Consider the following 26,291-nt stretch of genomic DNA (forward strand, 5'->3'; position numbering starts at 1 on the left):
TGCATGGTGTATCACATGTCTTTGTGGATTGTGCCAGTGTGTGTGAGCAGCTTTCACACTGGCCAGCATCCAGGTACTGTAGAGGTCAGTCAGTAGTGGTGGAGACCAAAGCCATCAGGGTGACTCTGTAAACATTCGTCTCATCCCCCTTCAAGGTAAGAGGCACACATGTCTGCACCACCTCATAGGGCTGAAACACACACACACGCACACACACACACACACACACACACACACACACACACACACACACACACACACACACAGGAGTTTAAATAGTGGTGGTGTTGTCATAACAGCTGATATAACTCAATATGTATTACCGTAAATTTAACCTATTTCTAAATTAAAATGACCAGTGTTGATTCATTTACACATCAGCATACACAAACTCAGACAGGAACAGTGACTATTTTACTGTTGCCACTGTAAATGAGCAGCTTTTCATGTGTAATACGTTTTGGCAATCAGCAATTACAGTTTTTTTTCGATTGCTAAATGACACTGGTCACAACTGAAGCCACATGTGCAAAACTCTAACCACAGTCTGCATTACCAACAGTCACCTGAGCTAAACAGTTCATATCACCTGTAAAACTCAGTCCAAGCAACACAACTCTTCACACACGTCTCAAAACAGGCTCAGTGCAGCCACAATGAACACTATGAACAATCCTCACTGAGATAACACACACCGTCACTCAGAACACACTGAGAGTAAAAACACTAGCATCAAACACCAATACAGAACATACAAACTTTTAATCTCTACAGTTTAAATAATGTAAGTGACTTTACACTAATCAATCTGCTATAAGAAAAGAGTGAAATTATTTTCTTTCCTTTTTTATTTTATACCATTTTTGAGGTAAACAAGAATGAATGAAAAACCTCAGTTTGCTTACCTACAGTAAATAGATATTTATATTTTTATTTTGTCTGTAGTAATTTACGTAATTACTGGAAATGTTACAAACTAAAGGTACGTAATAGTCCAGACGTTTTACAAGTTTTTTTTATCAACTAATTGGATGTCTTCTCTTTCCATGAACCTACATTATCTCTAAATACTACAGTTTTTCTTGATTGCTTTGACCTGCTTAAAGAAACTGGGATCCACTCGGTTTTCATCATCACTGTCTCAGCAGAGCAGAAGACACCTCTTGCAAATGTGTTAACCCTTTCTCATTGGATGGACACATTTTCCCCACCCTTTTGCAGAACAGTTAACACGGACGTCATTCAAGCAGTCCAAACTCCATTGTTTTAGCTTTGGTAACCAAACAGAAACCATCTGTTCCTAACTATTAGAAACTACCTACATCAGTATGAAATCACTGAAGCACCTGTTTGACACTCCTTCACACAAATCTTCAATTAGCAATCAGTCTGCAGGCCTTAAAGGTGCAGCGTCTGTGTTCTTCTTTGCCAACATGGATGGAAGAGGTCAAAGGCAGAAGAGTGTGAGTGTGAGTGTGAGTGTGAGTGTGAGTGTGAGTGTGAGTGTGAGTGTGAGTGTGAGTGTGAGTGTGAGTGTGAGTGTGAGTGTGAGCGGAAGAGGAGTTTGAGTGCGAGGTGGAGGTATAGTGGGAAGGGCTCAGGTTTCTGATGAAATTCGGGCAACTGTTATTGATCACGTTATCAATCATGGCCATGTGGCCCCATCATCAAGACAGAAAAGACTGAGTATCAATAGTGGCTATTTCTTATACTCTACAGTAATAGATGTTTATACTTTACTGTAAGAGATTTTATTTTTATTTTCTTATACTCTTTATTTTGGTTTACATGTATTATGTATAATATTTACAGTATTTCAGTTTTCAGCCACAAAGGATCAATGGAATCAATAAAATGTGCATCAAAGCATTTCTGATTCTGGATCCAATTCTTTGCAAGAAGGCAAATATGACAACAAATGTCACTGGCATGAAAGCTACGTACAGTAATAGGCTCCAATGACAAGCAATGGTGCACTGATTCGTACTGAGTGCTGTATTTTGTATTTTGTTGTCCACTGTGTAATGGTTGATTGGAAGAGCTCATACACTTGTTTGCAAGTTGTGTTGTTTGAAGGCAAAATTAGCTTTTGTTGCATATTTTAAATGTTTTGACACAGTTGGAGCCTTTTGCAAACAAAATGTGTCATTTTGACCATGAGTGCCACTGTTTTGGCCTGTGTGTTAACTGTTTTGAAAAATGTGGAGTTTGAGTTGACTGCTGTGTCAAAGCAATCAAGAAAAACTGTAATGACTGTGGTGTTCCCATTGCTTACACCTCCATTACTTTGTGAAAAACAGTAAGTGCGCGGTTTTACTATAGTAAAGGAAGTGTTTTCCATATTTTCACAACTATGTATGTAACGTCATCTTACCTGGACATATTGGTATCTTTGCTCTTTTACCTGTTCACTGTTTCTCTCAAACGGTACAATGTATAACTGTTTTATTCTTATTTGGTGTTTCTTTATTTTCAAAAAAGGCGAAAAAAGGAGCTTTCCCTATATACTCTATATACAGTCATGTGAAACCCTATGTTAAATTCCCATAGAGGCAGGTAGAGTTTTATTTTTAAAGGCCAGTTATTTCATGGATCCAGGATACTATGCATCCTGATAAAGTTCCCTTGGCCTTTGGAATTAAGATAGCCCCACATCATCACATACCCTTCACCATACCTAGAGATTGGCATGGGGTACTTTCCATAAAATCATCTCTCAATGCAAATCAAACCAGCTATTAGGCTAACTGAAATAAAACCATGCCAATCTCTAGGTATGGTGAAGGGTATGTGATGATGTGGGGCTATCTTAATTCCAAAGGCCAAGGGAACTTTATCAGGATGCATAGTATACTGGATCCATGAAATAACTGGCCTTTAAAAATAAAGATCTGCCTGCCTCTATGGGAATTTAACATAGGGGTGTACTTACTTATGCCCCCTGTATTTTAAGGAAGAACATTTATTTATTTACGATACATTATTCATTCACAAAGACAATTGGTGTCCTTAAAGTTTGGATTTTCCCTCATTTTTTATTAAGGCATTAAGATCAATTTCCAAAAGATGATTTTTTTTTTTGTATTCCTCTTTTTAGTCAACTTTAGCATGGGTGTCCTAATTTTTTCACATGACTGTACAGTATGTGTTCACTAACAAGTCTAAAACAAGAAACCATTGCAATCAGCAATGTTTGAAATGCACCAGGCTGAAATCCGTACTGTTTTTGAATGCGTGGTCAACAGTTTTGACAGCAGTGTGTTAGCATTTGAACAAAGTGTTGTAAATCCACAGTGTTGTGCAGTTTGTGGTTAAAGTGATGGGATAAGTCTGTAGTGTTTTGAAAACTGTGTTCAAGCAATGAAAAACGAACTACAGTTTGGTTCACATGAACTGCTGCTGTGCGACTGTGGTTAGAGTTTTGCACGTTACTCCAGTTGTGACCACTGTCGTTTAGCAATCTAAAAAAAAAACTGTAAATCAGCACTCAGCAGAAAAATCTGAAAGTTTGCATTTGCTGTAAAATATGGATTTGTCAACAAAACCCCCACAGACACATCTTTAAGTTGATACTGATTGGTGCAAACATTTCTTTAAGAACCCTCTTCTGTAAAGATTGTTTCCCCAATTCAATAACAGTGATATAAATCATCCTCACTTTGTATCCACAGTGGGGTGTCCATGTGACAGTGAGGGCGCGTTTGTGGCCTGTCTCCACAGTGCCTTTGGTGGGCTCCACACTGAAACCATGCTGCTGCAGAGATGCCGCATTATCCCAGTAAAACTCACCACTCTGGTAAAAAACAGAGAATAAATAATTTGTCCAAACAGACATTCAACACAAAATTGATACATCTGCTCTTTTTTCACGGATCGATTACCTTGAAACATGGTTTGGAGTTTATAAAGCTTATTGACTATTTCATCTGAACACTTTTCACTTCATAATCTATGAATAATTATGCTTTGTCCGTCTAATTGTGCCAATTATTTATTTAATTTTGCTGAAAAAAAGAGGCAGAAACATGACAGCAGAATGTTACGAGGCATGCTTTTTTAGTTATTTATAATACTGGTTTTTAGAGGCCTTAAAAAGGGCACAGATGGAGGAGTCAGATCGATGCCATATTGACAGCATAATACAAGACCACACAGAGGTTTGAATCCACAGGGTAACTGTAAAATGAACAAATGAATATACAGTATTATAATGATATTGCATTTTGCATTGATTCTTTTATTTTTTATTTATTTAACCAGGTTAGTCTCATTGGGATAGAAAATCTCTTTTTCAAGAGAGACCTGGCCAAGATAGCAGAACAAGTTAGTTGCATATAAAAACAATTTACAATCACAAAACAAACACAAAAGAGACAAAGACAACTCAAGTGCATTTCATTCTATGATGATTGTAAGCGACTCGCTGCCTCAAATAGGTTATTGTCTCTCTTATGATGCATCGCAGTACACTTGATGAAATATTTGGCAGTATCAGTATCTGATGACATCACAGTACCTTCTTACTGGGCTGTGTGGAGCTGATGCAGCCCACCTGCAGCTCCCTCACTGCAGGTGTGATGACTCCTGCGCTGCAGCTGGCCCGCAGGGTCACCAGCACAGGGATGGTGGGCTTCTCCATCACCTCTGACTCTGCTAGATAGACGTGACCATATTTCGCAAGATTTAGCCCATTTACTACAAATCATACTTCCACTTCACTTTACAGTAACAGCCAACAGAGTCAATGAAATTTGCTGGTACAGTTCATTTTCATACCAGCTAACTATCTTGCAAGAAATAGTGGCGTGATTTAGGAATTTGAATGCAATGTTAGCAATGCTTGTGGCATGGAATGGCACTTAAAGTAGTGGGGAAGTGGAAGTCCTTACCCACAAATATTAGAGACTCAGGAGCTTTGCAGTGTCTAAAGTCAGCACAAACGTGTCACCACCAATGGTTGCCTTGTAGTTATTGTATTTATCATTCTGATTCTATTCTCCCACACTGATGGATTTTTATGTATTGTGCTGTTTTATGTAGTGTATTTGCTGTTTTGTGGTTGCTATTTTTCTGTCTACCTTCCCAGGGACAACAGATGCAAACTCTGGTGCAATTACTTTTAATTGTGCGCTGTCCCTGCAAAAATAAACAATACAAATAATAAATAAATGGCTCTATAAATGGCAATATCTATTTGTCTGTCTGTCATTTGGCCGGTCTGTCAGTCCACCGTTTTGGTCCAGACTGACATATCTCAACAATTATTGGATGGAAATTGGATGAAATATTGTACAGATATTCATAGCCCCCTAAGGATTCATCCATACTTTGGCTCAAAATCTTTATTTGTTTGTCCATTACTTTGGTCAAAGACCAAATACCTGCAAAACTAATGAGATTTTAATCAGCTTCAGCTGTACTTTGTATTTAGTGCTAATTAACAAATGTTTGCAGGCTAACACTCTAAACTAAGGTGGTGAACCTGATTAACATTATCTCTGCTAAACATCAGTTTGTTAGGGCTGTCAACGTCCCGCATGTTAGCATGCTAGAGTTAGCATTTAGCTGTGCCTAAGTACAGCCTCACAGAGCCACTAGTGTAGCTGTTGACTCCTCGTCTTATTTCTACCATTCCAGACATCCTTTGGCTTCCACTCATATATTTTATTAATTAGTTCCTAACTATGAATCATTTGTACAATTTTCTGACTGTTTTCAAATGCATGCTACACATACATTTTTTATATTTTTTGTTTTGTAGAGTTTTCAAATTAATCTCTGCTTCAAAAGAGCAGATGGACACGTGATTCTGTTTATACTACATTGGGTGTCTGCATACACAAATGTGTTCACACATGTAAAATCCGGTCAGCATGGACATACATTTTGGGCTGCAGGCAGACTCTCGCAGGTGTGGGCAGATGACAAATGCAGACCCTTGCCACGCTGATGCAGAAACTTGAAATTGGAACCCTTTAACTACCAAACAATGCAATGATTATGTTAAATTAACAAAACATTATGCTGGCCTAATGTTCAGTATGATGGCATACACAATTTGTGTGCGATTTAAGAGTCTGCTAATTGATTTGCATCTTGTACGGAAATGAATGAAAACCAATGGCTGCCTAGAATGATAGGAAAAGTACGCACAAACAAACACAAACAAATGGTCCTTTAACTTCCTTCTTAAAGACACTCACAAACTGGGATTTTGCTGGGTGCCAATGGAAGGCTTTCAGAATAACTTTTTTTCCCCATCATAAGTGCTGTTCTTTTGACACAATTGTACCAAAGCTCAGGCATTCATCCAACTGCTGATGCTATATTAATGTGCAACCCCACTTTGATGTAGTGAAATCTACAGTGAACTTGTCTAGGAGGTCTGCTTATTTTCACACATGGGTTTTGTGGTGAAATATGACCTGAATGCTGGTGACAACCACATGTTCTGCTAGCTCCTTTGATTAGCATAAATTACTACAACACATACCCTGCTGTTGCTGGCATAATTTATGGAATGTGTTTGGGAGTTATTATTCACATTTAGAGTGTCAGTGTCTTTATTTTCTCTGCCTTGTTGGAGCCTTCAGTATCTTTGAGAACATGTTAACTTGAATCATTTTTGATGGATCATTTCCATAGGTAACCAGGATTGTAGTATTGATCACATCCAGACTGACTATGTATTTCATTAAACTACATAATGTCCATTATACTGTGCTACAGAAGAGATGAAGGAGGAGGCTTGGATACCTGTAAGCTGAGGCTGACTGGTTATCAGTGGAGGGAGGAGAGATTCAATCGGCACAGTCAGCCGGTCTCCTCCAAATAGATACATGTTATGTGAAGAAGCTGCCCCCCTCAGATCCACCACACACACTTTACTCTGAAAGACAGAAATGGCACAGGGTTAAGGTTGTTATATTATAAGGACCAGAATGAATAGAGGGCATTCAGCGTGCAGTAAGTGCATTTAGAATGCAGCATTGTGATACTTTTAAACCAGTGATTAAGGTCAAGGTATGAAATTGAGTGTATTGATCTCAAGGTGTGAGTCTTTGTCTGTGTGGAGTTCTGCTGACCTTATTTGTGAGCTCTATGGTCAGTCTGTCAGAATAGTTGACAGCCGGGTGGTCAGGCTGAAAGGTGACAGTGATGTCCTGGCTCTGTCCTGGAGCAATGCTGCCCTCTACTGGCACCACACTGAACACACTCAGCCCACTGCAGTTCTGGGTTCCTGTACAGGAGGCAAGAGACATACCACTATTACTACCATGTCTCCTACTGTTACTTCTGCTACTAGTACTGCTGTTAAAATAATACAAATAAACATTATCTTTATTTCCCTGAGCTTATAATACAACACCTCAACAATGTCTAACAGAGAACTCTAAGCTTTATAGTTTCTCTCAACCATACTCCAATCTGTTTTGCTCCTTCAGTAACCTTGTACATCTCCCACTCTACCTCATTGCATAAAAACTGAAGAAATAATGAATAATGTGCACACTAATGTATTTAGTATCTTATCCCATCTTTAAAAAATATATTTTAGTAGTATTAGTGGTTTAGTATATTTATAGTGGATTCTACAGTAGTATATTATTCATATTGTGTATTCTATAGATATATATCTTATTTCTATCTATCTATCTATCTATCTATCTATCTATCTATCTATCTATCTATCTATCTATCTATCTATCTATGATAGCTGTGATGCTTTGGTTGAACAGTATGCATCAATGCTGTTGCTCAACTGAGAACAAAAGATAAAGGGTCTAAGGTAAATTGATAAGAATTATTTAAAAAAAATGCACTATATCCCAACCAATAGTGGATATTAATATTTGGGAGTTAATAATGATTGAAGTGCCTCTCAGTGAGACTGTGTCCTGAAGGCGTTTGCATTTGTTGTTTCTCTTCTCATTTATTCAGGTTTGTCCTAACCACCTGTATGTTATGAGGTTTGGTGTTGGAAATTGAACCCTTTTGTTTTAGAGCTATAGCAGTCAACGTTGTCGGGTTCCCTGGTGAATCACTGCAATGTTAATTACATCTTACCCACAGTAGGCTGGACCTGAGAGTCGGTGTAACTGCCCAGCAGGAAGGCCACCCTGTCAGCTCCACCCTGAGACTGTGAGGGACAAAGGCTGGCCAGCAGCACCCTGAAACCCACTGCCACCGTTGAGCTGTTCTGCAGCTGCAAGAAAAAACTGCATGATGTCAGTTCCGAGTCTGCAACCCCCTCAAAAGCATCAAGGCAATCACTACATATGAACAGCGATCCAGTTCTGGATTTGATTGTTTTAAGAATGGACCTGAATCATCAGAAGTGGACAAATATCTTCAAAACCAACAAGATGTAATGTTTTTCTCATACTTCTTCTTTTCCTTTTGCCCTCAGCACACTGTTGACTGACCTTTAGGACATGTGAGGTGCTCTCCTTCTCCAACACGTAACCAAAGTCAAGGAGACCTCCAGTGTGGGAGGAGGTGACAGCAGGGACCACACCCTCCCCACACACAGTCATCTCCAGGGTCATCTTCTGGCTACGCACCGCCAGAGTCTCACAGTACTAAAGAAAAGAACAAATCAAGTATTACTCAATATTTCTAATGTTACCTAATAATCTTTTATGTGATTTGAGAGGCACAATGGCTAATTCTGATGAGGACAAATCACTGGATTAATATATCATTTTGGATTCAACTTCACTCTGAGACTTATGGGTCATTCATTAGTGGGAAACGTGAGACACACTGGTAACATGATGCTCATATGTTTATTAAAGGGCGTCGTAAACGTCAAACGAACACTAGAGGCTCAGGCTGTGTACCAAAATACAACAAACCACGTTCCAGCCAATCACAGACAAGATGGTTGGGGGAGGCGTGGGGGTTGGTGTGCATGCACATAATGGTGGGGGCAAACAGTGAGCAGAGTTGATTGAGTAGTGTGAGTTGTATCTGAGAGTAGCTGCTGGAACGTGGTTTGTTGTATTTTGGTACACAGCCTGTGCCTCTAGTGTTCGTTTACTACTGTCTCCCGAGACCGGGCTTTTTCACAGTGTATTCAGGGGGCAGGCAGCTAGCGGATCAAGGAGATATGCTTACAATTTGAGACAAAAATGAAATCGCGCTGAAACCATGCAGGAACTCATAGTGCACCTTTAAGTTCTAGCAAAAAGCCAACGCTCCATGGTCAATTCTGCACTGCTAACCCACCTTTTTCTCCAGAGATGGACTGAAGGCCAGAACCAGAGTTTGTTTTCCTCCGGGTCTTAAGCATCTGAGAGCATTCAGAAGGGAAAAAGGACCACATATATCCAGCACTGATGACCTCAGCTTGGAAACGGTCAAAGAAAACCAGTGGTGAACAGTTGATATTATAATTATTATTTGTAGTAATAGTATCTGTCATAATAAAAGTAGTAGTGGCAATTTAGGGCCTGGACATTTCTGGAGTACAAAGAGATGCCATATGTATAAAATATAAAATAGGGCAAATCTATTGAATAGTATGACTTTTTCCTTGGATTACCCTATAGGTGTACTGTACATTCATAAAGAGACAATGGTAAAGTACGTATCTAACATTGGTAAGTTTTAAGAAATTAACTTACACATTAAAGGATGATTTTATTTATCCAGGTTTTGAGATTTCTGTCTTCTTCTGAGCATTTAGTGCCTTTATTGAGTAGAGACAGACAGGAACTGTGGAGAGCGCGAGATGGGGAATGACATAAAACAAGCCCAGCCCAGCCCAGCCAGACATGTACCTGGGATGTTGCCCGCGTGGGCAGCCCGTCTCTAAAATGTCTGCCTCCATCTCAGTACAATGAACGTGAACGGAATTTCACTTGTGGTGCTCACAGCATTGACAACTTTCATTTCAACTTTTCAAAAGCAACACAACTCTGGGGGAAGCAATTTTTTTATAAAGTATGTTGAACATTTGTACAGATATCTTGAGAAGTGTCTATAGAACACGGATACCATCAAGTGGGATTTTGTAACTATTGACAATCTATGTGGATTAGCAGTTCAAAACAGCTCTATTGTTATGTGTAAAACATTGTGTTTTGACTTTTGTTGACAGGATACATCCAAAGATTCCTTCGAAATGTTCTGAACTGTAAACCTCTTGATCACTCTTTCTCCTAAAGATAGACAACACAAACAAAACACAATAAATAAGTACAAAAGAAGGTATGCGTGCTGAATGCACAAATGAACATTTACAGTACGTGAAGAACTATTAAGCAACAAACTTTCAAAATGACTCACCCACTGCCACCTGATGGAAGTCTATGACATTTTGTCCATTGTTGGATATGACCACTAGAGGGGGCTGTACGGCAGGACACTGCAGCTTCAAGTACAGAGTATTGAAGGGACTGTGGAGATATTAGACATGACAAGGAGAAAAAAGGAGTATATGTAACAGCTCCCACACATGGCACTTTGAGTCGGGAGAATGATGGAACATTACGTAAATCTGTAGCAAGGCTTATATTGTTGAGTTTGTTGTATTACCATTACAACAAAATTAGTTAGGAACATCCTTTGGTGAGCTCAAATTACAAACCAGACAGACAAGAATGTTGACCATTCCTAAGGTGAATAGCCTCAGGATATGTTACTTCTTTTGAACTGCTTACATTTAAACCAAATGTGTTTCTATCTTCTCCCAGAGGGTATTTCCTACAATATTTAGAGCCACTGGATAAAACCAAATGTTATAAATAGAAGAAAGAGATGAGAGGTTTGGATGAAGTCTTTTTTCTCTGATACATTCTTTTCAACAGAGGCCAGGCTACCCAACCAAACTGTAATAGAGCTAGCATTTTCCACAACTGTGGTGAAAAAGTGCACCGTAGCTTCACATGTAATTTATGAATAGCAGAGAAGAAAGAAAACATTTCAACAACTGGTTTCCCAGCACTTTCAAGTGGTGATTTCCATCTTCCACTCTTTCGAAGTCTATGATAATTTCTTCATTTCCCCATTGTTAAATTAAAGATGAGTTCCAATGGTTATATCAGCTATATTAGACTCCTCCTTCCAATATGCAGTTGTGTCAGCTGCAGATATAACCCAACCAAAGAGGTCATCGAGAGGTTACAGGGTTGTTGTAAAATACTGTTTTTATCAAGTGGTAATCCGTGAGTTTCTCATCTTCTCTTCCGTCATGGTGGCTATCACTGCTAACTACGCAGTTCCTTCTCTATTTACTGGGTAATCACTCACTACTGTGTTCCATACATAGAGTGTTGGTATTGCTTTTCTTTCAGGCAGCCCAGAGGTTTCCACCACAGCAGAAATCTTGGCTTTTCGTTAAAGGAAGAAAATAACCTATGTAGCAAACAACAACATAATGTCACACACAATCCCACACATTTTACGTACTATAAGTAGAAAGTGCATGCTGCTAAATGCTACACAGCTCCAGAATTCACAGTTGAGATGGATAATGCATAACTTGATGGGCAAAGCAGGCAACCCAGAGCCTCAGGCCACTGGGAGAACCAGGTTTACTAAAACATTATAACAACTGGAATGTTAAGGGCCTTAAACAAATTGACACTCTGCAAACCTGTGAGTCGTAGTGTTTTTACTGGCTGAATGTTGCCCTATAGTGGGTTGATCTGGACTTGGTTGAGATATGTTACGTTATATCAAACAAATACCTTCTTTTTCTGCATGAATCAAGATCTTTGGTTAAAAGGTGGAAAACAGTGTCTGGTAAAGGAGGCTGTTGTTTAAAATAGCGGTCTTACATTCAGGTTTTAGGACCACAAAGTCTGTACATAGTAACAGGACTGCAAATGGCAAAAACTTATATGAAAATATTGTAAAGGGCATTGATACATCTGGCAGGACATGGCCTACAGTGTGTTGTACGGATCTGTGTAGAAGCTAACTCAGTGTCACCTCCATGGCGGCTGGGCCTGTTGGTCTTCCTCTGGAGGGTCTCCGTCTGACACAAAGCAGGGAACGGTGTACTCGCTGTAGCGTTGGGTGAAGGAGTACAGCAGAGAGGCTCTGGCCTCCTCATACTGCTCTGACCTTAAAGGAAAAGACCGACAATGAAACCCTTTTTCATCAAAGTTTTCCAGCTCTGTTGAGATAATACTAACTATATATATATATATATATATATATATATACATACAGTAAAAAATGGTGTGATCATTGCATATGTGAATACTGATGAAATCACTTGAGCACTGGAAAAAGAGGGAATGTTCAAGCGAAAGCTTTGTGTGTAATTTATTTCAGTGTTGTTGGATCTCAGACTTCTGACCAAGTTATTAATATGGATTAGCCTACTTTCCTACATAACGAGGGTTTCAGGAATAATCTATTCCCTTTTTCCAGTACTACTCTTTTACTACTTCTATTTGGTTATACAATATTTGGTAACACTTTACTTGAAGGTATCTACATAAGAGTGAAATGACACTGTCATGAACGCATGACACTGTCAAAAACCGAATGACACTTACTAAAAGAAGCGTTATGTCATAAACGTTTATGACTTGTTTATAATGTTTATGACAAGTTCATAACAGTGTCATGTCACTCTTATGTAGATACCTTCATGTAAAGTGTAACCGAATATTTATTATTGAATATCTGCTTCACTGGCATTTCAGTCCAGCAAACTGGACGTGTTTTCCAAAGTAATTTGTGATAAAAAGCAAACAACAAGACTGATGACATCAAGGAAAAAAAATATCAAGTCTTTGCAGAAATAAAAGCTCCTACCCTGGCTGTATGTCGGCAGGATTTGGTGGTTCAGTGAGTTGGTCTGTGTTTGGGCCGTCTGACGCCGTGCTAGTCTTTGGAACCACGGATGCCTTCTTTCCTTTACTGGTTTCCACTGGGACCTCCTTTTTAGTCTTAATGGAACGTACACACACACACACACACACACACACACACACACACACACACACACACACACACACAAAAAGGTGATTGATGGGTTCATACTAAGTTAGACAAATGTAGCATCTACATTCTGTATAAACACCAGCATGTTCATGAAAGATAATAAAATCAGTAAGCTGGTGAAGATGTGCTCACCTTACTGTAGAAGCCCTTGTGGCAGCACAGACTGACTCTGACACTAGCAGGAGGTGACGGGAGTAGGTGTGTGTGTGTGTGTGTGTGTGTGTGTGTGTGTGTGTGTGTGTAGTCTTACCTCCTGTTCAGCGTGTCTGTTCCTCTCCAACTCCTTCTCACGGAGCAACTTGGCTTGGTGGAGGAGACGCAGCGCCTCCTCTCTGATGTCCTGGTCCAGCAGTCTGGGTCTGAACGTCACTTGGACAAGACATCTCTATGTGAGAGAGGAGATGGAAACATGTCAGGGATTTAGAAGATCCAGCAGTAACACTAGTTATTATTACATGTGATATGGTGCACATTTTCTTCCTCACAACTTCCACTTCATATTACAAAGTGGGGGTTTAAATTAGTTTTGGGCAGTCTCTTGTTCTGAGGTTTCTATAGTGTGAACCAATTCAAGTGGACTGTTTTCCAATTTTCTCCCACTGGGCCTCTGTTAGGCAGTTGTAAATGCAATGGATTAATTTTTTCTGTAAACATAGCCTTGAGGAAAGTCTTCCACTGTCAACTGATGGAAAATAGAACTTCTTATTCAACCGTCACAACTCACACCAATAAACTACAATGATTTTCAAATGATGCTGCATCCAGTGAATATCAAAACATTCAAGATTCACTGTTTTTTGTATTATGTTCTGTACTTGTTGATACTGCAGCATAGACAAAACAAAAATAAAAAGCACTTGTTCACCAACAGCAGCTGTGATGGCTGTTTGTCTCACTGCGGTTCTATATAACTGTACTGAGTTGAACTGAGGCTGAAAGAGATCTGTTAGTTCTGTGATCATTGTCTTTGTTGCAAATTGTCATTAAAAGTAAAAAATGTATTCACTAGTCCCAGGTTTGGTTTCTTTACGTAGTAAAATTACAGGTTACGTTCACAAACTCAAAACTATTTTGATGAAGTTTAGAGTAAGCACTAGGAGTTAGATTTGCATCATATGCAGCCTAAAACGTTAATTATGGTTTTGTGACAAAGGTTACATTGAGATTCTGGCCATGCGTAAAATGAGAAACACAACCTCAGGGGATACGGCTCCACAGAATTACTCAAACAGCGGTTTGTGAGGAAGGGGTTGAATTAATATTAGGGGCAACATTTTCTTCAGCTGACCCCACAGACACACATACAAACATAAAAACATACACACAACCCTTACCCCCTCAGTGCAATCAGACTCTGTGCAATAACTGTTGTGTTTACTGTTTTCTAGCTATTTATTGAGAACATGGAATGAATGTGTATGTGCGAGATGAATGTGTATGTGCAAGATGTGCTTGGGTGAGAATGTGCTGGTGTATGAGTATGTGTGTATATTATATATATATATATTTTCTGCTATCTGGAGAGGATAGCTCCAACAGAATTCTGTTGTATTGCATGCAATTTACAATAAAGATCTATCTATCTATAGTTCTAAAAACATGCTTGGTTTGAGCAGGTTCTCACAGTCCATATTAAAGGGGCATTCCAGACTTCCATAAAGTTGGGGGAATCCCAAGACACATTAGAAAGACTAGTAATCTGACCTTTATGTGTAAAATTGGTAGAGTGCCCCTTTAATATTAATGTAAACATAAGAGATGCTACTCCACCTCCCCGGGCAGCAGGCCGCCCGCGGAAGGAGTGATGCTGATGTCTGAATCCTTGGGTAGGGTGAAGGAGAACAGCCTGGGTGCTACAGGAGCCATGGCGTCCTTGACCACTGGAGGGACTGGTTGTTTGGACTGGTTATGGTTGTTTTGATGGTTGATCAAGTAAAGTATGGCAGTGGAGTGGTCTCCCACTGAAGTGGCCCCGAACTGGACCAGAGAATGGGAGAGCTCTAATGGAGGGCGGACACCCACTGCTCGGCAAGACAGAAGGAAATCTCTGATGACAAAGAAAAATATTTTTTTTTAGATATACAGTATATGAATACATATTGGATGCAGTAAACTGAATCGTATCCATCATACTCTCATACCATAATGAGACTGACCGAACTTGATTTAAAGTTAACCTGTTAATTCCTGATCTGCAGCTGAGCTGGAAATTGTACTCTTTGGCCTTGTTGGCACTGAAAATCAGATCAATCTCCAGGGTCTCTTGTGGGAGCAGAGTGCCAAAGCCATCATTAGGCTGGACCTCAATAAACTGTAGTGTGACAGAACACAAACAAAACACATGGCTTGAATTTCCAATTTACAGTTAAAATCCTTAAGATGTTTTTATGAAATCAAAACCAATTTTTGATACTATTTATGGGAGACATTGTTTTTGCAATAGCCATTCGATGTATTTACATTCAGTGATTATCTCTCTATTGTACATATGCGTTGAGGCGACAAGGAAGTGCTCTGGCTCTGTGATTTTGTCTTTTAATGTCCTGTTAACATGGCAAGTGGGATTGTGTCGCATTGTGTGTATTTTTACATTTACTGCTTATCTACTGCATCTTTATACTATAAAGTACAGCATGAAGAACTGCCAGAGCTGGAAGAAAATGAGAGATAAATACAGGCTGCTATTTGCATAGCAGCGCTTAGATAAGTGCCATTGACAGCGCTATTAACAAACCCAAAAATGGGCAGGCCACAAAAGGATAGTAGTTTTTATTGTTAGTGGTGGAGTTCCGATTCTTGCACGGGATTGCATACCCAAGCATAGGGGATTCACAGCAAACATTTTTTGCATGCAATCCAGTGTAATTTCATCTCATTGATAGCAACCTCAGTTTCACTCTCTTTACGTGTATCAGAGCTGTATTAAGTTACTGCTAATGCTTTACATTTTGAAAAACATCCACATGTTGTATTGTATATGTTGAATTTCTGCCAAAGTAGCTACTGAACGACTGTTTGCTGTAGTGCTAAACTGCATTTTACGGGAAGACAACACAGGGTTAACAAAAAATGTGTCTCCTACACACCTGACACCATCTAGTAATACAGCACTGATAAAAACACTGTTTTCACTGACTAATAGTATCTGGGATCATTTCCGCTTGTAGGGATCCAAGCAACTGTATTTCACATATACAGTAACATTTAACACAAGATAAGGTATTCACAGCACTAAAGACTAAATCACAGAACTTCTTGTTACTCATACAGTACCTCTGGAACACCCAAGAAGCCAAAGTCCTGAGGCAGCAGGGACAGGTTGGTAAGGCGAACGCTGCTTTTGACCAACTGGTAAATGGAACAGATACCAAAGTCCACCTCAGTCGGTTCAAACTGCAGGTTTGAGGAGGTCACAACTGCTTGGACTGTGAAATGAACCGGCTTCACCTGAACACACAGACATGAAGCATCTTTACAGACCTTTGGCCATTTTTCTTTGAGAAAAAAAAAAAAAATCAGCTTCCTTCATACAGTACTTATTTGCTTTTTTCATCTTTTAATGTCACAACACTGCATTAGATCTAGATTTCTCTTTATATTATTTAATATAATAATAATGTCAATCATTATCAGGATTGTTGTTCCAGTGGCTGCTTCTGAAAACTGCTCTGCACTGGTATCACTTTTCAAATCTTAATTACACATTTTCATATGCAGATTGAAGAAAAAAAAACACAGAGGAGAACAAAGACTGCAATAACATGAACATGGAACTAGTATAGACTGATGTTTCTGTTTTTTTTTTTTTCCACAAATATGAATATATGCACTCATCTTATGAACCAAATTCATGTTTAAGCTGAGGTCACTTTAGTCTTTTGCGTGCGTATGTGTGTGTGTGTGTACTCCAAAACTGAGTGTCGGCTTAGACTGAGTTTTAGAAATTAAAATAACGTAATAATAGTAAAGTAACTATTGTATGATATAATATGATTTCGTTTTGTGCTAATCATGCAAGGCTGGTGTTATTCTTAATTATTTTTTTTTATTGTCAACACTTCCCATGAAATGGTTAAAACCTAAAAATATGTCCTTCCCTACCCTGTCTGTGGCTCTCAGCCAGGAAGTAAATCTTCAAACACAAATATAATTTAATTTAAAAATAAAGGCTAAATAATTACCTGAAACAGCTCGGCTTTGTAGATTTTACAAACATTCCTCAAACAGGCGTAAACAGTGCCTTTCTTAGGGATCATTTTAATTACTACATATTTTGTGCTAGTGAGTTTTACTGCAGCATAGTTTAGGTGAGATTGACTCTGTGTGGGGTGTTTTCAATTTGTGTTTTGTTTCTGGACATTTGAGGCCTATGTCACAGAGGAATACGCTAAATCAAACTTAGGATACATAGACAATACTTGTTGGTAGGATCAATTCATTTGTTGTTAGTTTTCTTTTTATGGGACAATAATACAAATATGTATACAGTATGTATGCGTAGCACTAGATTTATAAAGCTAAGAATTCTTGTGAGCTGTGTTTTTTTTTCCTAAATATAACGTCTTCTTAAATGCTGTCAGTGCTCAGAAGATAACCTTGTTTATTGGTTTCCGCACCATTGCTTTCCTGTCTGCTGTGTTGTCTGGTGACCATAGGACAGTGTGTGTGTGTGTGTGTGTGTGTGTGTGTGTCTGTGTGTGTGTGTGTGTGTGGTTTAATGCCAGGAGCTCAGGGCCTGGGGCTGGGGGCAACAGCTTTGGTGCTCCACAGGAGCATCCTGGCCCAGTATTTGGCTCTGCTCCCCCCTACAATCTCTCCTCTCCTTGTCCTGGTAGAGACAGGGAATAGGGGCTGGATAGGAAGGGAGAGGAAGGTGACGATTTGGCAAGAAGACCGACCAGATTTAGATTTACTGAGAAAGAAGACTGGCATAAATGCAACACAAATGTCTATGCAGCTGCTCTGTGCTTTTTAATAAAACACTTATTCAGTTGCTGTGAGCAATTTGTTTTACACTTCAAGAGCTCCTTAACTGTTTTCATACTTGATACTTGAAAAATGCAAGTTGGACCTTGTGAAGAGGATATTGAGATGTGTGCCTCTTGAGAGGAATGAGTTTTAGTTTGACACTGAATTGCAAACAGTCTCAATGTTTGTTTTTGCACAATAAAGCTACAGTATAACAACAAATCTATGATGTGGACCCGTCTAAAGTTGTATTATATTATAATATCATTATCACACCAAGTACCTACACTTTATAATTCATACTAAGCTGCTGAAAATATAAGATATATCTTTGTGGTGGCAGATTGTGTTTTCCTCATTTGTTTTTAAGAAACATTAATTCATAAAAACACAAACAGACGCCCATACTTTACAGACACGGACAGCTCTGATCAAATATGATTTTGTATTTAGCCATAGAAAAGGCAATGTCTGTAGGTAAACAAAAATGGTGGAAATTCTGTTATGTGCGCCGCTAATAGCCAGTGGCAGCTAAAAATGAAACTTTTTAGAAAACTCATAACACAAGCTGTATCTTAAATCAGTTCACTTTCAGATTCTTTGTCAGGTTCAATGTTCATTCCTAACTGCCACAATAAAGGGCTCTGAATTCTCTACAGCTCTGATTTGCACCTCTGATTGGCTTCTTCTCCATAGCAATGGCGGCTGAGGCTCATGCTTATTGCAGTATTTAGAGCCATTCGCCATGCCAAAGTGACTGACAAAACATGATTTAATGCAAACAAAGCTGAAGTAATTAAAATTGATGGCCATAACAAAAACCTATAGCAATGGTACATCATCCAGGAGCCTCCTGAGTGTCTTTGTTGAGGAATATTTAGGATATAATCAAGCCAAATAATTGCACTTTGTTTCTGAGAAGACATGTTTTTTCTGTCACTTTGGTATGACAGATGGCTCTGAATAATACAATAGCCCCAGCTGATGTTGTTATGGAGGAAAAGCCAGGCAGAGATTCAAATTCAGCTTTGTCGTTGCTGTTGTTGGGAATGAAACCCCAAATTAGCAAAAAATGTACCCAGAATCTAAAAGTTAAGTCACTTAAACTGCCGACTGCGTTCGAAAAAGTTTTATCTTTAGCTTCCGCTGGTCCTTAGCAGTACAGGTAACTAAATTGTTCCTTCCTGTACCAAAATGCATTATGGGAGCTGTGGTTAGCTTCCCCATTTACTTTTGTATGCACATGCTTGCAACTTTTGTAAATTATCAAAGAAGCAGATATTATAGAAAACAAAATCTTGATTCTACCAGGAGTTGTATGCTCAACAAAGTTGTGGATGTGCTCCAACTTACTGTCAGTCATCTAATATCATCTGTGCTGCAAATGATCCAGACTTTTATTCCCGGGAACCAGAGGCACCTGAGATATAGTAACTCTTCCCACTTTGCAACTCTGCAACTTCTAAGTATGAATGTACATTTATGTCTTAGGTATGTGAGTGTATCTATGTTTTATGTGTTATATACTGGTATGCATATGTTGAAGACCCTGTATGTTATATGTCATATATAAAGGAACTTTGAAATTGCTTTCCTTATTAATTCAGTGATTGTAAGTATAGTCTCGCTTTGCCAGACCATCCACACGCTGCGGAGCGGAGGAGGGTCTGGCTACTCCACATGGCATTCTGGGATGGGAGAAAAACGTGCTCTGGTTCATTGGCATTTCTTTAAACCAATCGAAATCGTCATAGGCGGTGCTAAGGTCCGCAAGGAGCCGCTGTAAAATAGTCGTGTGAGAGAAAACTCAGATTGGACAGATAGTCTAGCTAGCTATCTCAGTTTATCCTGCAGAGATCTGAGGAGCAGTCAAGCATAGTCCTCAGAAATCCACCGGAGTTTAAAATTCCAACACAAAGAAAGCGAAAAGAAACAGACATACATGCATCCAGCGGTATTTCTTGTGGCACCGCAGCAACCCCGGAAATGGAACATCAAGGATATAGATTATTGTAAGTATAACCCTAATGTTGGAAGGTGTGACATTTTATAAAAATAATTACACCAATAAATAAATACATGATTAAAATGTATGTTTGCACATGCTATTGAAGACTTTATTTGCAAAAACAGATACAAGCCATTCTTAAAATGAATAAAAAAACACCAGTTTGATTGATATTCCTCTGAGTGAACAAAAAACCCCCATGATTTATGAAAATGTAAAAAAGAGAGAGATATATTTTCAGAACAACCAAACACCAGCTTGCCTTATATTCCCTGGCTTACACAAGGAAGATAAATAAAACAGAGATATCTGTTTTTGCAAATAAACCCTTCAATGTCCTCCATGGAATAAGAAGAGAACACATTATTACTTTCCCTTTTTGAGCATCTGCAGAGATTTTCAGTGAAACAATATGGGATAACCTTTATGCTTGGCTTATTAGTGCCCATGGAGGAACTGGGCCTTGGGGGTGGGAGATAATTTTAGCTTGTTACCAGCAAAATAGGTTAAAACCTTCAGTGGCACTGCTTCGGTTAGGGACAAAGTAGGACACACAAGTCCTGTATTGCACGATAAGAACACTGTTTTCAGGATCACAGGGAGGTTTACTGGAAAAAAGGACTACAGTGTATAATTGTAATACAAACCTGGCCTGTTACTTGCACCGTCAATGGAACCTCCAGGACTCCTGTATCTTTGTCAAAAAGTTTCTTGGCATCTTTGGATAAGGAGCTTCTACGACAGCAAAAAGGCAGGTACACTGTGAGAACACACTATTATGCAAAGTGGCTCTTTCTAATAAAAAAACTTTTCATATTTTACATCATGTTTATGAACAGAGATGCGCAAGCAATTAGGTAATAAACACACAAATGCAACAGTGATTTTAAAAGGACCCTCATTTTATTTCAGTGCATCGGTCAAAAGCCACGAGCCACTGTCGAGCTTTTCAAAGAAAGATAAAGATTCAGACCCTGAAGACTGAATACTTTACTTTAACCCACGACTGTAGGATCGGCTCGCCAGGGATGGCAGGAGAGAGATGTAGAGCGCGCCTCCACACTACTGTAGGTTGTAGCCATGGTGATGGGAGATGTAAGTATGATTCAAAAGAGGCCCAGTAGTCATGCACAGGCTTATGTAAAACTCCAGTGCTTCAGTGGAACATATACAATTTCTACACTGTATATGCATAGTTCATTATCATGTAAACAGTGGTCAAATGTCAAATGCAGTGTGTGGCTCAGATCCACCCTCGCATCTTCTCTCTCCTTCTCTCAACACCCTCCTCTCTTTTTCCCTGCTATTCCTTGCTTTTCCTTCCTCTGTTTCCACTTCCCAACTGTCTTCTCTGTCTTTCCCTCTTTACGCTCTTAATGCCGGTTGAAGGCTTGAGAGCTAATGCTGTAAATGTCAGTGGTTTTTAGACTCTCCAGATGTCAGTGTGTTTTTTCAAAGCACTACGACCAAGCCTAGCCTTCAACAAATCTGTCAGCTTCAGGTTTAAGGACATGCTTATGTTTAATATTTCCCCTGTCTCATTGCAGCACGCAGCTGCTGTAAACATGCCATTCTACTAGAACACACTCTTCAAGACTCAAAGCTAGAAAGGTCGCTTCCTCTCACGTCAAAATTAAATCTCATCATTTACAAAGGGGACTAATGAAGAAAAAGTATTTTTTCCCCCTCCATAGCTTGACCAATGAGCCCAGGGGATGTATTTAAGGAAGCACTCTTATTCAGCCTGCAAATAGAATCACTGCTGGAGAGCCACTCTTGAATAAGCTTGGCAGGGCAGAGTGGAAAAGCGCGGTGGGATGTCGCCAGGCCCATATGCTCGGGAGAATTTTGCAGATTGATGGGGTTTCAGATTTGTCAGTGTCCTGCACAGATTTACTTGGATGCATAGTAAAATTGAAATAGTTGTTCTAACTTTGTGGAACTGTTAAGAGAGCTGCAGTGCATACCTCCAAAGGATTTCACCTAGAACTATGGAGATAACTGGACAAAACTTCATCTACTGTATCTACGTGTCTATTCCTACAATAAATACACAGGAAAGTCAAAGAGAAGATTCACCTATGATTCATGAGAGCAAGGCAGAAAAAACTTAAGACATATTTATCAGGAAACTTTAATGTTGTTATACTATTGCGGCTATATATGCTGATTTTTCTGGTTTCAGGTTGGGTTCCTACTAGAACATGTTTACATGCCTTAATGTTCAAAAACACTGTTATTTTTCTCATACTATCTGTCTGAATATACCTGTATTCACCCTCTGTGTGAAACGCTCCGTTTTAGCGCCTGTCTCTTTAAGCGGCCATCCCAAAAAGGCCCAGTCTGCTCTGATTGGTCAGCATTTTAGGGTGTTCTGCATCTGCGATCTCACTGTCTCTGCACGGTCATTGCAGCCGGGGAATGACTGTAACGGCACTGTAGTGGAACTTTCTACCTATGTATAGTATAGTTGTGACATAGCAACAGAATTGCTGACGGCTCGTTTAAAGGCACAGTTTCTGAATACAGGCTGTGTGCATTTCTCTGTGGATGGAGCGTTTTTATACTTTCACAGTATTTATATAGCACCCTCAACCTGCTTTATGATAAAAAAAAAAGACATGGAAAACTCTCACTGTTTATAATATGGGACCTAAGAGCGTTTGATGTTAGGAATATGGCAGATTTAGTGCTTCATTTTACCTGATGGGAGCAAAATACAATATATTTGAAATAAATATATTCCTCTTCAATATGGATTTAAGCTTGGATTTCATTTCACCATTAAAAAAAAGTGATGATGAAAAGGATTACAGATTAAGAGGCTTAGAGATGTTTTACTATGGTGAAATGGATGGGCAAAAATACAGTAAAGGACTGTGAAAGAAATAATAAAAAATCATGTTAACCAAACAGGTTATTTGAAAGCTTATTTTTAGTTTTCTTGCAACTCATAGCATCATTAAAGTTTCTGTTACTGGTGTGAGCGGTGAACTATCAGTGAAAGTACTGGTCGAGCTGTTTGGTGTAATCTGTAGTAAATCATCCTTGTAATCTCCCTTTTATCAGCCGGAACTGCCGGGGTGGGACACATTGCTTTACTCTTTAGGGATTACACCTAAAACCGTTCATTCAAGCCATCCTATTGTAATGATCTTGTCATCAGGTTTAAATGTTCTACTGGTCTTGTCTTTTAGATTGAAATTCTCTACATGCCGACTGTTTCACTTAACTGCTGAATTAATAAATCTGTTTGATGGCTGTTCCTCCCCGGTTGGAGAAACAATTGACCAATCAAAGCTTTGTAGGTGGGATTACGAATGGGGGCGGCACCTTTCTACACAGCTAGCTACCTAGCTACAGGCATGACAAAAAACAAATGGCCACAAAAATGGCGACAATCGTAGATAAAACTGACACAACTGTCGAGGTTGTTGTAGGTTGACTTACAGAAATAACTCTTAAATTGCCATATTTCTTCAATTGTTGTGAAAAACGTAAAGCATCACAAGCAAGCGCCACCGTAGCTTTTGAGTCGACTGAGAATGAAAAAATAACAAAAATAACCCCCTCTCCCAAACAGAAATTGGCTAACATGAACATGATGTCAGGCTAAATAAATGCAATGGCAATTCACTTTGATTATTAGGCTGTCGGGTTAGTGTCCATCTGAACGCAAATAATTCCTCTTAGCTGAATAGGATCACAAACGTGAACCATTGGCCTTAATGTTGTAGAGAGGGGATTATGTCGTGTATGCAACATTGCTCTGGATATGTGAGAGAAACATGTGGGTTGCATGGTGACAAATAAAAGTGGAGGAAGACAGGCAGAGAGGGATGAAGCAAAGGAAAGACAGTGAAGGACGTGGGCAGGTTGAGCACAATCCCTCAGAGCAGGAAGCAAGAATGTGCTCACCCTCTCCCAAAAGCCCGAGAAGGGAAGGCAAGAAGCACCTGTGTAAAGAATGAAAGCTATGAGTCACTTTAGAATCCAGATTTAACAGTGTATGAGTGTGTATGTGTGTGAGTGGATGAGACAGTGAGTGAAGGCAGTGCTGCTAATGAGGAATGAGGATCCAATCACAGGCTCTGGCTAGGAAGACTTGTCAGTGCCATTTTAAATGACACACCGCCACTGCACAAAACAAAAGCAAAGCCTACCAAAAGTCGGACAGATTAGAGGGTGAATTCCAACCATGACAGAGATGAGACATGCGGGTACCCAGCTTGCCGACATGCTGGAAACATTTTCCATTCCCAGAGTGATTTGTGTGTGATCTGTGTTTTTTGGATAATTACAGTCTTATTTTCGTAGCTTTGGCCACAGTTTCGATTGGTCACAGAGCAAAGCATTAGTTTTTTTTGAAAGATACATTTTGAGGGTATTTCCAGAATCCTTAAAGACTTATAACCATCTGGATTAGAGCTATGATCGGGCTCAAAAAAGGCCCAACCCTACATGAACCTGCATTGTTTCTGGCCAAGCCCTACCTCAGCAGCAGTATCGGTCCCAAGCCCAAATTTAAACAAAAATTTTGACTGTAAAACACAAATACATGTAATATCAACTAATTTATTAAAAGCTAAAGTAAACTAAAGTCTTCTCAGTGCGGTAACACACATTTGTGATGACATGCGCCTTCTTGAATGTTTAGCACAGCCCAAAAACATATGCTATATTAAATAGAGATTGTATAACATTAATCAGTAGATTAATGAGAGGTGGGAGTCTCGGGACTGTTCTAGGCAACTCCTGTCAGTGACATGATTTCTGAACAGCAGCAAAAATCGACGCATCGAGACGCATAACAGTAGGTTAAAAATAAAAGAAACTTGAAAATTTGCACAAACCAAACCTGATTTAAACCCGGAGGAATTTTGAGAAATTACAGCCCAATCGGGTTCGAGCAGTGAATCAAAGCTCTTATCTGGATAATCAAATATATTCCATCCCCAGAACAATAATAGCAATTGTATTGATGGTATTTCTGCACATTGGATATGAACCAAAGTTAAAAAGTTATATCATCAGGAAAATTGCCACAAAAAGGCCGATTAGTAATGAGATTGACACAGCTATACAGGTTGTGGTTGTAAAGGCTCTGACACACAACCCGATTATCGGCCGTTGGACAGTCTGTCGAGGTCGGTGACTCGAGTCTGTTCGGTGTGTTCTGTGCCGTCATCAGTCGGAGGAGCCGTCGGCATCCATTTTGGCCGATTTGACTTGTTGAATCAGCCAGTGGGCAGTCAGACTCAATGACCAATCTGATTGGTGGAGTGCTAGCCCTTGACTAGCGAATCAGTGCTTCTTCCACAAGAAGAAGCCCGAGAGCTGACAACGCCAGTATCTTCTTATTACTAGCCATCATATTTTCTTCCGTTCAGCGAGTAATGACAACGATCCTTCTTGACTACTATCAACACTCTCTGATGAAAACAATGACTGACGTTAGCGTGCTCTGTGTTGACTAGGTCTAGAGAGATGTTCCGTCATTTCCGGTTAAAATTTTTTGGGCGACAACATAGATTAGCGCCACCTGCTGTTATGGAGACGTATTACGTCTCGCGCATGCGCAGAACGTACATTCAAGTCGGCGTCACTTTGGTGTGTTCTGAGGCACTGTTTTGAGAGACGGGAGCCGACTGATCAGTCCGACTGCCTTTTCTGCCGACTGTCGGCCGTCGGGTTGGTGTGTCAGTGCCTTAAGTTGCCTCACTGATATAAGTATTCTTGAATTGGCATATTTTTCCAATCGACATTAAAAAATGCTAAGGTAATTAAGCAATAGCTCACGAGGCATATTGTGATTATATCACAGCTAAGGGCCGTTGTTCGGCCCGACGCAAAGCAGAGGTCATAAAGTATGGCAAAATGAAAGTTACATTCTAATTTAAATATTTTTTATTAATAAATAAATAATATTGTTCACAATAGCATGGGCCCTCTTGGGCTGGCTGCCTACACATACTGAGGCGGTTGCTATAGAACCATATAAAACGTACCTAACGTTAGCCTACACTGGCTGCTAGCAAAGGCTATTTATTTTGCTTAACGCTAAATAGTTAGTTCGGATCCACCAAAGTCACACAATTACACAAACTAACTAACTAACCGACTGAGGCAAAATTGCTCTAACAAAATTGTTGTTAGGGCAAAATAACAACCCCTCCCAAACAAAAATCCGCTAATACGAACACAAAGGTCAGACTAAATAATTAAGTGAAATGGAATATCAATTCTGTTTAGCAGGCTACTGTCTAACAATTTTTTTAGCAATGCCAATCTGTTCCCAGATCCCAGCAATAAACTTGGTAAGTTCAACGTTATCATACTCGATAGGACT

At 39.5% G+C, this 26,291-nt stretch overlaps 1 protein-coding gene across 1 annotated transcript in view; it reads right to left on the minus strand.

Moving 5' to 3' along the window:
- cfap74 (cilia and flagella associated protein 74) overlaps positions 1-26,291 on the minus strand; it is a 58,075-nt gene continuing 31,784 nt past the window's right edge. The window contains exons 22-38 of the mRNA XM_078253924.1: positions 20,590-20,677; positions 16,240-16,413; positions 15,144-15,277; positions 14,737-15,013; positions 13,217-13,351; positions 12,778-12,911; positions 11,941-12,075; positions 10,294-10,403; positions 10,111-10,166; positions 9,232-9,351; positions 8,427-8,582; positions 8,068-8,206; positions 7,086-7,240; positions 6,757-6,889; positions 4,517-4,653; positions 3,659-3,793; positions 1-190 (exon numbers count right to left, since the gene is read on the minus strand). Of these exons, the coding sequence (XP_078110050.1) occupies positions 86-190; positions 3,659-3,793; positions 4,517-4,653; positions 6,757-6,889; positions 7,086-7,240; positions 8,068-8,206; positions 8,427-8,582; positions 9,232-9,351; positions 10,111-10,166; positions 10,294-10,403; positions 11,941-12,075; positions 12,778-12,911; positions 13,217-13,351; positions 14,737-15,013; positions 15,144-15,277; positions 16,240-16,413; positions 20,590-20,677 (2,323 nt within the window). The 3' untranslated portion in view covers positions 1-85. The remainder of the gene's footprint in view (positions 191-3,658; positions 3,794-4,516; positions 4,654-6,756; positions 6,890-7,085; positions 7,241-8,067; positions 8,207-8,426; positions 8,583-9,231; positions 9,352-10,110; positions 10,167-10,293; positions 10,404-11,940; positions 12,076-12,777; positions 12,912-13,216; positions 13,352-14,736; positions 15,014-15,143; positions 15,278-16,239; positions 16,414-20,589; positions 20,678-26,291) is intronic.

Source organism: Sander vitreus, chromosome 7 (genome assembly GCF_031162955.1).
Source record: "Sander vitreus isolate 19-12246 chromosome 7, sanVit1, whole genome shotgun sequence".
In the NCBI taxonomy this organism is placed as follows: domain Eukaryota; kingdom Metazoa; phylum Chordata; class Actinopteri; order Perciformes; family Percidae; genus Sander; species Sander vitreus.